The sequence below is a fragment of the Colossoma macropomum genome, unplaced genomic scaffold (assembly GCF_904425465.1).
Source record: "Colossoma macropomum unplaced genomic scaffold, Colossoma_macropomum, whole genome shotgun sequence".
Classification (NCBI taxonomy): Eukaryota; Metazoa; Chordata; class Actinopteri; order Characiformes; family Serrasalmidae; genus Colossoma; species Colossoma macropomum.
In genome coordinates, this window is record NW_023494809.1 from 26,530,274 (window position 1) to 26,542,341 (window position 12,068).

A 12,068-nucleotide genomic window follows, 5' to 3' on the forward strand; every position below is an offset into this window, starting at 1 on the left:
GAAAAGGTAAAAAAAAATTGTGATTGCAACAGAACAAATCTGAGATGACACTCTAACAATAAGACGACGCTAACAATAAGTAAACCATCAAGTGAACTTACAAAAATTATTGCAAAATCTTTTTCTTTTTTCTTATTTGACCGAAAACCAAAATGCCAAAATGTTTCAGTGGCGGGAATTTCGGTACATCCCTACTTAGAAGTCTAGACTAGGACCGGGACGGCTTATCAAAACTTTTTTATAGTGCCCATCAATAAATAGTGTAGGGTTTTTGTGTTTTGAAAGTATGAGGATTCTGTACTCTAATCTACGGAAGTCCGGAGAGGCCATGAGCTGTTGCTGTAATTTTCTGGATTATGTTGAGATAACAAGATAAGTAACTCGTTATTTCAAGATAACAGTTTTGTTATCTTGAGATAACAAGATAAGTAACATCATTATTTCAAAATAGCAACGTATGTTATCTCGAGATAACAAGATAAGTAACTCGTTATTTCAAGATAACAACTTACATTATCTCGAGATAAGTAACTTGTTATTTCAAGATAACCATTTTGTTATCTTGAGATAATGAGATAATTGTTATCTGAAAATAACAATCCAGAAAATTATAACTCCCTCATGGCCTCTCTGGACTTCCGTACTAATCCGTCTACCAAAACTCCAGTCCTCGTTTTCTGTTGTGAGCCATGTTGTGAGTGAGAGTCAGACTGATGCGCTGCTACGTGGAGAAAATGCAGTATTTTTTATTTTTAATTATAGTCTAATGTGTCGTCGTTGTGAGGACCTTTTTATGTTGATATGATTCTTAATGCACTGAAACGTTTGGTCTGAAGCACTTCGTATTAAACACAGGAAGAAGACAAAGATGAATTGGATTCCTTGAGTAGTAACGGCAGTAAAGTTTTTTCTCTCAGCCAGATGCAAACACTGGGTAACGCTCCATTCTGCTAAATAAGTTCATCGACTCATGGAGAAGCCAAAACTCTTCAAAGCAACACTCTTTGTGCATGTGATGAGGTTTGAAGCACTGCTTCAGCTGAGAGCGTTAAAGATAGAATTAATTTTAATGTGTACATTTTCAAAACTATATGAACTGATGTACCTGTAAAATACCTGTTGTTTTAAGCAATTGTTAACTTTGTTTTGTTTTATTGATTTTTTTAATCAAATCACAGCTCCCTAGTCTAGAGCAGGGTTCCTTCAGATCCTAAAACAGCCTTATATAGTTGTAAATTAGATTTGTGATTCACGATTTCTGTCCTAGTATAAATCTCAACATTTGTAGTTCACTATAATTCAGTTTTAATGTACCTTCAGTCCTGTTTAATTCAATCTCACTGTAATGTAACAACAAAACCTGCTAGTACTCATGGCCGTGTGCTGCATTGTTGTTGTTATTGAGTGTGAGGTCTGTTACATAATGCCGACATGAGCATGTAGCATTTGCTGACTATGATGTTTCAGACTGGAGAAATGACACTGATTTTCTGTACAAATCAACCAGTCAAATGTCTAAAATATTATATTACAGATCCTATTTCTTTTTTTTACCCTTACAGCATGTTTTTGAGTATCACCTTAAACCCTTGGAACTGAGTTACAAGGGATAGTGGTTGAAATCTTGTCCTACGAAATGGGACCCTCAAATAAAAAAAAACAAAAAGCATCACTTCATTAACAGCTACTAGCGCTGCTCTGTAGGCGACCCTGCCAGTCTGCAGTGACAGCAGAGGAGGGTAAAGTTCAGCTCCTCACTGCTGGGCTTTAGTTACATTTAGGGCATCATATGCCTTCAAAGAGGGGCAATTATTTATTATCACCACCCCTAATTCTTCAGTGATATGAAGCTGAAGTCAGATATTCACCAGCTTCTTGTTCATATTTTCCCGTTCCACCTTTAATGGTGCAGCAGTTACCTACTGGCGCTTCAGGCGTCAGAACTGCTGGACTATTTAAGGTGGAATGGGGAATTTAGCTAGCTAGTTACCAAGACATTAGCATGCTATTAGCGATTTCTTTTATGCTTGTTATGAAGAAAAGGACCAAAATACACTGAAACAACATTAAACTAAGATAATATAATGGTTATCGTAATTTTTAACAGAGAAAATTCTCACATTTGTGGGTTTCTTTGGTCTTTTGTTAAGCCATCTTGCTGGTTTTTCTTTTTTTCCCATAACTCTCTTTTTGAAGTGAGCCATGTAGCCCTAACACCTCACCCAACCCCTCTATCTCAACAAAAATTGGGACACCCTACCCCTAGACATGAAAGTGCAAAACAGAGGGGCTAAGGCCTAAGTGGTAGGGGCCAAATTCAAATTGTATAAATATATCTTATCTTTTAGTTTGTTTCTGAGCTACAAGTGTACAAATAAATATTAAATTATTACCAGCTTTTGTTATTGCCAGCGATAACTTTGAGATCTGAGGGTCAGTCACGTTATCTGTCTGATTATTGCTGCTGCTGCTTATGATGATGATGGTGATTACAGACACAAAATTACTTATGAAGGCCTTATGTTAAAGTATGAATAGAGATGTTTTCATTAAACCTGTTTGTTGTTGATGTGCACCACAGGGTGGCCCAAACTGCTGTGGTTCGTCACAGAATCCAAACACCTCTCCAAGCCACCTCGTGATTGGTTCCCTCATATCAAAGACGCAAACAACGACACCGCCTACATAGAGGTAAGCATCTCAAAACTGCTCTTTAGTCCGGTATCTCTCAGGCGTAGAAGCCTGAATAGAACCTTAGATGAGGTGTCACTTCTATTCGGCCATTTTTACTGACCACAGAGTGAATTTTTCCTCATTCAGCCACTGAATTGTCTATATTTTCCCTCTTGCTGGAAGCCATCGCAGTCTGCATCCGTTTTCCATATGCTATTTTCCCCAGCCGCTTTAAACTCCATTACGATCTCTCATTCTTGGATATTCCATATCTTGAGCCTGCCTGCAGGGTGGAATAAAAATCAATAGTTCCTATCAACGTGCAGCAGCGGACCTGCCTTCCATTAGCGGCGTATCACAGAGTGGCTGATGAATGATTAACGCATGCTTAATTGTGAAGTGAGGCTCATGTCGGGGGTTTTAAGATAAGATAATGGCTTTTCCTGTTAATTCACAACAAGGTAGTACAGTACGTCGGAGTGAACACGGTTGCTCCAGTCTAGGTTTATTGATCATGTGGAGAATAAACCCTCAGCCCATCCATCACGAAGACAGAGAAATCCGAGACACCTCATACGTATGCAGTTCTATTATCAGACACAATGCAAAATGTAAAGGCTCAGATCTCAGTTAGCTGCATTAGAGCCACTACTTATGTGGTGCTGAACATTGGCACATTTAAGTAGCAGCTCGTTACACTTTGTTTTGCATTTTTAATATATGCTGTAGTGTAGTTTTGCATTTTTTAAAATAAGCTGTTTTAGGGTGCCTCTTAAAGAGGAATTCCACCAGTTTTTCTAAATTCCTGCATAATTAAATGGTAAAGATGTAAGTCATTCAGAGTGGTTTGATGTGAAATGCTGTTTCCTGGAGAAGCTTTCTGAGTCAGAATGGTGGAATTGTTCCACTGTTCTAAAGAGTAATGCCTTTAAAAGCGCACTCACAGAAAGTTACTCTATGAAATGGTTGTGAATATGCTGTCTGATGTCTGAGACACTGTTTTATGATAGTTTTAGGATTGTTTTGGGTGAAACGTATTTTTTAAACCCATTCAGGGCAGAGAGGTGCATGCAGGGTGCTTTTAGGCAAAGAAAACTTATTTTTTCTGATTTACAACTTTTTAGCAATAATGAACATTACATATAGAAACTCAAAAGACACGTGTAGGTTCACTGGTGGTCTTGGATAGTAAATAAAATGGCTATATTTGTGTTGTAGATTTGGCAACGCCTGGTTCGTATCACCACCACTGTAAAGAACTTGGCAACTTTCTCTACAGTGAACCATTTCATATAAAAAAACACTCTGAATGACTTTGTTTACATCTCAACAATTGAACTGTGCAGAAAATTTGAAAGATTGCTGGAATTCCCATTTAACATCTGGCCAGGGACAGCTGAAAGCCTTTTGTGCTAACTCTGGCTCATTTAGAGCAACATGCCAAAACATCAGCAAAAACATATCCCTTTTTTAGTTTTCCACTGTGGCTATGAAGTTAATGTACCTAACAAGTAATGGAGGCTTATAAAGCTTCTTTCTTAACAGTTAGCACTGTCCGAATTGCATGTCTGAATCATTGCACAGTTGTCTCATCAAACAGCTTAAAATATTCATATTAATATAGTTTTACAGTAAATTTGATTTCTTTTCTTTAAAAACTGAATTTTGTGTGTTCAGAAATGGATGCTTGTGTGTGTATCAGCTGATGGCATGGCATTTATGTGTGTGTGTGTGTCCGTGTGTGTGTGTGTGTGATTGGCAGTATAAAACCTGTAAGGACGGAAGTGTTTTGGGTGTGACGGTGATGAGGATCGCTCTGCTCACACACTGCCAGGCCCTCACACAGTCTTGCGGGTACACAGAGGGTGAGTATCCACACACATTTGTTTTAATTATGCATCATGTAAAATGTTCTATATGTATCATATATTTATGTAAGTACTTGTATTTCATAATAATGTGTCCCATATATTTTTATGGACTGAGAAGTTCAAATTTGAACTCTTTGAATGCAACACAGTCTTTGAGCCATGTCTGCAACTATCTGTCCACCATAGTGGAGGATCAGTGCAAGTTTTGAGGATGTGTAACATTGGGAGCTGGTGATTTGTTTTTATTTGAAAGCATTGAGAATGCTGATTAATACAAACAAATTTTAAGACATCATCTGGAAAAAAAGGAGGAAATTCATTCTGCAGTGATTATCAAACAAAGAAGCTACTGGTGTTCTCAGAACAATGGACTGGACACTCCAGAGTCCCGAACTCAGTATCATTAAATCTGTTTTGGATTATTTGGATCATGAGAAGCAGAAAAGGCAGCCAACTTCATAGACTGAACTTTGGAGGTTTGGAAAAATGTCCCTGCAGATTTCTTTGAAAAACTGAAAACAAGACTCGAAAAAAATGGAAGCTGTAATAAAGGCAAAGGGTGCAAAAACTGACTGATCATCTATTTAGTTGTTGAAGCTTCTGTGCAGATTTCTGTTGAATATTTCTGTTTTTTCCAGGGACTGAAAAAATAAGTTAATGACTGTTTTGACTGGAAATTAAATAAAATAAAGGGTGTTCTTTGAATTTTGCATAGTACTGTATGCCCACTTGTCAGGGGGGGGCTAGTGTGTCATGATGTAAATGATCTGACTGATTAACTATGCATTTTGTACAATGAATCTATCTCTCTTTCTTTTTCTCTGTTCCAGCTGAGACCATAGTGAATGTATTAGACTTTAAGAAGGACGTTGGCCTGTGGCATGGCATTCTTACAGTAAGTTACTCTTGACCGTTGATCACTCTGTCCCAAAGCCAAACGCTCCCACAGAGAAACGATGAGAAATGCTGACGTAATGTGTGTATCCCTCAGAGCGTGATGAACATGATGCACGTGATCAGCATTCCCTACTCCCTGATGAAGGTCAACCCACTCTCGTGGATCCAGAAAGTGTGCCAGTACAAAGGTCTGTCCCTCCACAAATGGTTTCCACTTCATACATCAACCCCAAAGTATAAAGCTTGATATATTCTGAATTATAAATATACCTATATGTTCTGCTGAGGTCTAGTTTAGGGATGTGCATTATCACTAATTTTGATACTCTAGTGTCCAGAAGAGATCATGAACAGATATCTGGTCAACTGCAAAGAAGGACAAACAAAGGACATTAACTGAAAAATAATGCAGGGCTGAAGGCTTACTTTTCTGGATGACAGCACTGGTGTTATGCAGTAATCTTGACATCACAGAAACATGTTTGATTACTCAAAAACAGCTGGTGGATGAGTAACAGAGGCTGCCTCTTCAGATGAGCTAGTAGGCCAACAATAAGTTAAATAATTCAAATAAGTTAAGAAAGGTCATGTTGGATGCTGACGAGGACTCTTTGACTACGTTCACATGACAAGCCTAATTGCTCAAATCCAATTTTTTGCTCAGATTCGGTTTCTCTAATATAATAGTTCACACTCATTTAGGTAAGTGACTCAAATCTGTCGTTAATGTGAACGAACCAGCGTCCCAAAATGACCTGCTTGTGCACGTCCTAATTAGTAACATCACTTGTGTTATGATCAGCAAACAAACTAACGAGCAGAATCCGCCTTCGCTGTGAAGATAATTAACTCTGATCAGCTCTCAGATGTTCATTATTAGAGCGAGACGGAGGAGAAAAAGGTGAGATGTGTTGCTTTTTCGCCATTTACAGGCTTTAGCGTCTGTTCGGCGCAGCTGCCATGATAATGTGTGATGATGTGACAACTGTATTTGTCCGAGTAATATATATTTATTGTTTGTAGACTTAGCTAACATCAGCTAGAGTAGCTAGGATAGTTAGTGAAACAGCCACGCCGTCTGAGCCTTCTCAGTCACATCCTTAACAGTGCATCCGTGGCAACGTGCTCACATGCAGGCACTTGTTTCAGATTAGGAAGTATGACATAACGTAATTACTCACAAATACATCAAACTGTTGCAGCTCACTGAATTGTTATGATGAAGTGTGACAAGTACCCATGTAGTGATTTCATTATTCAAATACTCAGAAACAGTTAACGGAGTGCTGGAGCACCTGTGCACTTCCTTCGTCTAATTGCATCTTGCCTTCGCATGTGTGTTTGCTTGTGCAGCTAAAGTGGCGTGTGTGAAGAGCAGGGATATGCACTGGGCTCTGGTGGCCCACAGGGACCAGAGAGACATCAACCTGAGCTCACTGCGCATGCTGGTGGTGGCTGACGGATCCAACCCATGTGAGTTAATTATTCATCCATTTCTCTCTCTTTTTATTTATCTCTCTTTTTCTGTGTTCTCGTTCTGTCTTTTCTCACGCCCTCTCCGTGTGGCTCTCTTTTTTTCTTGCCCTCTCTCTCCTTTTCCCTGTCTCTCATGTAACTGTGGCGTGAAAGTTAAAGCATGATTATGTGGATTACAAGGATTCTTGAAAAACCATAATGCTTAGAAAACTGTTCATTTAAATGCGTGTGTATATAAGACATGGTACATATGATAAATAGCATCTTGAATGTACACAGATGAGCCAAAACATTATGACAGATGAAGTGGATAACCTCTCATAACAGCTAGCAAATGTCTAGGTCTGGGATATATTAGACAGTAAGCAGTCGGTTCTCGTGCTGAATGTGGGAGAAATGGGCAGCGTACAGGGATGAAGGAAAAATGTGAACCATATGGGGAGCCCTGAGGACTGGATTGGGAAACAATGGGCCTAAGACACAGTATTGTATATGAATCTTTCTACCGAATTGGCTCAAAGTCAGAGTGACACATTTTGGGCTTTTAACTGAGTTGGAGTTTAGGCTAAAACCCTTTGGCTTTGAGTGACCCTGTTTTCTAATTATGTTTACTTTATTAAAACACATGATAGATGATTCCTTTCTGTCACTTCCCAAACAATCATAACACTACCAAAACTTTACCAAATGTTTCAGTTAGTCACGCTAGCCATAATACTTTTCACTAAAACACAGTGAAAACATTTACTTGCAACATTATGTGACAGTTATTAATGTTCACACTAATTTTCAGACTTTGGGACTCATTTACTTCAAAACAGTGGGATCTAACTGATCATTGTGTGGCCATTAGGGACAGGGATGCAGTCTCACTTCCGGCTCTAAAATGCGGGGGTGTGGCTAAAATAAGGCCCCGCCCACAGACTAAAACTCTGTGACGTGAAAACATGAGAAAGCGTTTTTTGTATAAGCTTTTTTTTATTATTTAGAAATTAAACTCATGATAAATCTAAGCAATTTTACAAGTGATCCAACACCTAAAAAAAGAAAAAAAGTTATTTTCACAAGTGTAAATTGAGGGGTTAGGACTTCAGACAGACTCCTCTCAGAAAGAACCTTATAAATGATGAATTTGTATATATTTAGCTTATTACTGTCTCTGTAAATGCCTTGTGTTTAAATAGGTCATAACATAACCCTTGTAAATATCTAAGGTCTGAACTTAATTGTTTTAATAGTTTTTACTGTGGGACTGCAGTTTGAGCTATTTTGAACATCCATATATCTGTAGATGAAGGAGAATGAGGTGTATTATGCTTCAGTCCATTTTCCTAGGAGCTTTGTGTATGCATGCACACACACACACACACACACACACACACACACACACACAGATATTGATTAGGAAGTAAAGATAAATTGCTCCACCCTTTCTAATTCTTTCCTTCTCTCTGTTTTTCTCTCTACAGGGTCTATCTCGTCATGTGACGCGTTCCTAAACGTCTTCCAGAGTAAGGGGCTGAGGCCGGAGGTCATTTGTCCGTGTGCCAGCTCCCCTGAGGCCCTCACTGTGGCCATCAGGAGGTGAGTAATATCCTGCCACTCTCACACATGCTACCAGTCTGCAGCCCAGTGCTCTGCTTAAGTGTGTCTGTGGGTATTTTGGTTGAACATATTGTTGCCTTTGGAAAAGAAAAACCTTGTATCTGCAAAAATGTTACCTTTACAGGAGAAGAAAAAACATTCTTAACTTGCGATGGATGTAGCAAGAATTTTTTCCAAGTAATGTTTTGACCATTTCAGCCTATGACTAACAGACTGTGGTCTGTTCATCACAAAATTTTTACGCAATTCAAAGGTTAACTGGAGTTTTCAAATTATGCAAAGAATGACAAAAACAAAGATACAGTTTTTGCAAATATATACTTATCGTTCTTACAGAATCTGGTCAAAAATGTATGTTTTCATTTGTAGTAAGTTACACATTTTATGAAAATTCATTAAAAAAAAAAACAAATGATAGGACCCAAAAGTTGCCATAACAAGATAACATTCTCGTTTATGTCTTTGAACACTTTATAAATTGAGTCATCATAGCTAGAAAACTAAATTATCCTAGTTCATTATAGCAGCCTTCAGACAGTGATGATGCTAAGTAAAGCAATATTTAATTTTGTAATTTTTCTCAGTATCAGATAAAAATCTCTTACAATACAGGCTAAGAAACAGAAGCAGTGCAGGCTCATAATAATGTAATTTTTAATAAATATGTCTGAAAACACTTGCTGACTATGCACTGCAAACGTTCACAATGCAACATTAGACAAAACGGTTTCACTTTACTGTAGGACACTGTTCATAAGCCTACATGACACCTACATAAGCTTTTCGGTAGGTCACTTCCAGCCTTCATAACTTCAGAACGTTTTAAGCTTCAGCCATGAGACACATATCAGACCATTCTGCAGACCCGGGCCTAACTAGCTAGTGTGATGTCATCGAGCTGTGATGTCAGCAACAGTGAGTAATTCAGCTCGGAAAATCACCTAAAATCCTGATATTATTGCTCTGTTTTTTGGCCTTCATGTTCCAACAAAGGGTTAAAACAGTGACATGATTCACACATCAGATCACTCATCAGACTCTGCCTCACCATCCAGAGTGATTTCATCCACCTGTGCATCCATCAGCCAGCAGTCCAGCTCCAAAATCACCCAAACCCCACTGCCTACTGTTATATTACATCTTTACTTTTAGCCTTCATGTTATAAACAAAGGGTTAAAAATAGCAACACTGTTAAACCTGCTATTAGCTCTCTGCTTTAGCCTTCATATGGCAACAAAAGAGTTAATAAAGACTTATTCCACTAGACATCATCTGTCATAAAGTCTGCATTTGTCAAGTTTGATATCAAACTGGCATATGCAACTTGTATGACAAAAAACTCCTGCTGGAATAATTTTTTTAAATGTTTACGTAGGGTTATGTCAGTTGTCACGTAGCCTTATGTACACTACCCCACAGTATTGTTACCGACAAAAGTAATGGATGCCACAGCCATACGTGGGAGTTTAAGAAAGCGTAACTGACCTCACTCTCTCTGGGTCGGTAGAATGACCCTCCTCTGCCCCCCATCACTCAGCGTGATGCTGGCCAACGCTGGCGTCTGTTAGCTGACGTAGCAGAATTGGCAGTTAGTGTTCCCTAAGGGCGCCGAGCCGGCCAGTAATGTTGTGTTAGTGGTAGACTGAAAAGTTGAGGTGGTGCTTCACATGTCCTAGAGGAAGCTCATGCTAGTCTTCACCCTCCCAGCTTGATAGTGCGTGATGGTGTGGATCTAGCGAGTGGGCGGATTTGGACATGGCTAAAGTGGGAGGAAAACTGGGTAAAAAAACTCTTAAAATAATAATAATAATAATAATAATAATACATGATCAGTTGTTAAATACAGTATCAGTTAATGATAATAAATACTTTGAATGCCAGACGAGGTTGAGGTTGGTCTAGTCTAGTCATTTTCTGTGACCCTCACATACACAAACACACATACAGTTGTATGCAAACTTTTGGGTGCTCCTGGTCAAATTACATTTTTTTTTATTTTTAATTTTTAATTCTCTACAGGGAACAAACTTACAATTTTCCATCATTGCTTACACGCATTTCAGGATACAGTGTCTCAGCTCTCTAATGCTCACACACACATTCACAAACACCACACACATCTAGCAGATTCTTCTGTATTGTGGACAAAATGAACCTCTGGCTACAAATCTATGAACATTATCCTGAAAATGAAACATTCACATCAAAATACCAAACACATCTATTGTATGAATTTACACAGCAGATATTTTCACACTTCAGAGAGAAATTGAGAACGCAGTTGTCTCGGGGCTAAAGAAGATGCAGACGTGCAGACAATGAGAAGAAACTTCATATAAATTTACTGAATTATTCATTGGTGTCTTTTTTATTTGTGTCTTTAGTACTTACGTAAGAAAAAAACACAAACTGTGAGACTTTGAAGAATGTAAATAATAAACTCACAATAGCAGACAAGACAAGGCTCATTTGAAACATTTACAGTGTATTTGTAAGAAAAACAATCCATCAATAAATCAATAAACAAACAAATAAATAAATAATAGAAGGTGACTAGGATGCAGGATCCTGTCTTTCATCTCCATTTGGCTACAGAATAGTGATCTACATCACATACACTGTGCTGTCTCTCCAAACAGCGTTTTGCAACTCTTCTAGAATCTTCTAGGTTGTGTTATCGAGTCTCTGCAGCTCCTGACTCTGACTCTTTAATTTGACCAGAGGTACCTAAACTTTTGTATACAACAGTATATATGCTACCCCTACACCAATTTAACCCCCCAACCTCACACTCTACCTTCCTCCTGTCCAGTCCTGCCCCCCTGCCAGTACTCACACTCACTACGAAACTTCACTCCAACCCAGTGATTCAGTATGATGTAGTTTTTTCCATGATTCACTATCGTCAGTTCTGTTGAACAAACCAGCGCCGACTGTGCTTTCAAAGCAGTGTCGCAGAAGGTCACTTTAAAATCATCTTTAAAACGTTCCTTTAGGTCTTTCTAAAGGATACTGGCTCTTACAAGTGACACCGAGCAAAGCTCTATGTGCCTTTAATGTATTTTCCAAAACCATTTACAAGAAATAATATTTTCTTAGACTGGTCCTGTAATTACGCTCCGGAGAAGGCTGACATATCTCTAGTGTGACCCAGCTGAACGTGGCATATGGTTTTCATTTGGCTGGATTAGCTCTGTCTCTGGTCATTCCTGCAGCCTGCACCCTCTTTCACGACACTGTTCAGATGAAAAAAAAAAGGCTTTTATGAAGCCCAACAAAAAAAATTAAATGAATAAATTTCTAATAAAATCCACGCTGACGGCATTGCGTGCAGAGATGAGAAAAGTCTCCATCCAGGGAGAAACGCCATTCCAAACTCAGCCGGTGATAAATAACTTTAATGCTGTTTTTGTCATCGGGGCAATGACATCATTTAATTTGTAATTCACAGATGTAACCAACAGACCAGTAATGACCCCCTTAGCTGTGCCTCTCACACCCCCTCCCAACACACGAGCACACACACACACACACACACACACACC

General features: G+C 38.7%; 1 protein-coding gene across 1 annotated transcript in view; it reads left to right on the forward strand.

Moving 5' to 3' along the window:
- Window positions 1–12,068, forward strand: part of dip2ca (disco-interacting protein 2 homolog Ca) — a 179,050-nt gene that overhangs the window by 121,218 nt on the left and 45,764 nt on the right. Inside the window, 6 exon segments of the mRNA XM_036558486.1 lie at window positions 2,582–2,691; window positions 4,436–4,538; window positions 5,375–5,439; window positions 5,536–5,629; window positions 6,795–6,914; window positions 8,387–8,501. Of these exon segments, the coding sequence (XP_036414379.1) occupies window positions 2,582–2,691; window positions 4,436–4,538; window positions 5,375–5,439; window positions 5,536–5,629; window positions 6,795–6,914; window positions 8,387–8,501 (607 nt within the window).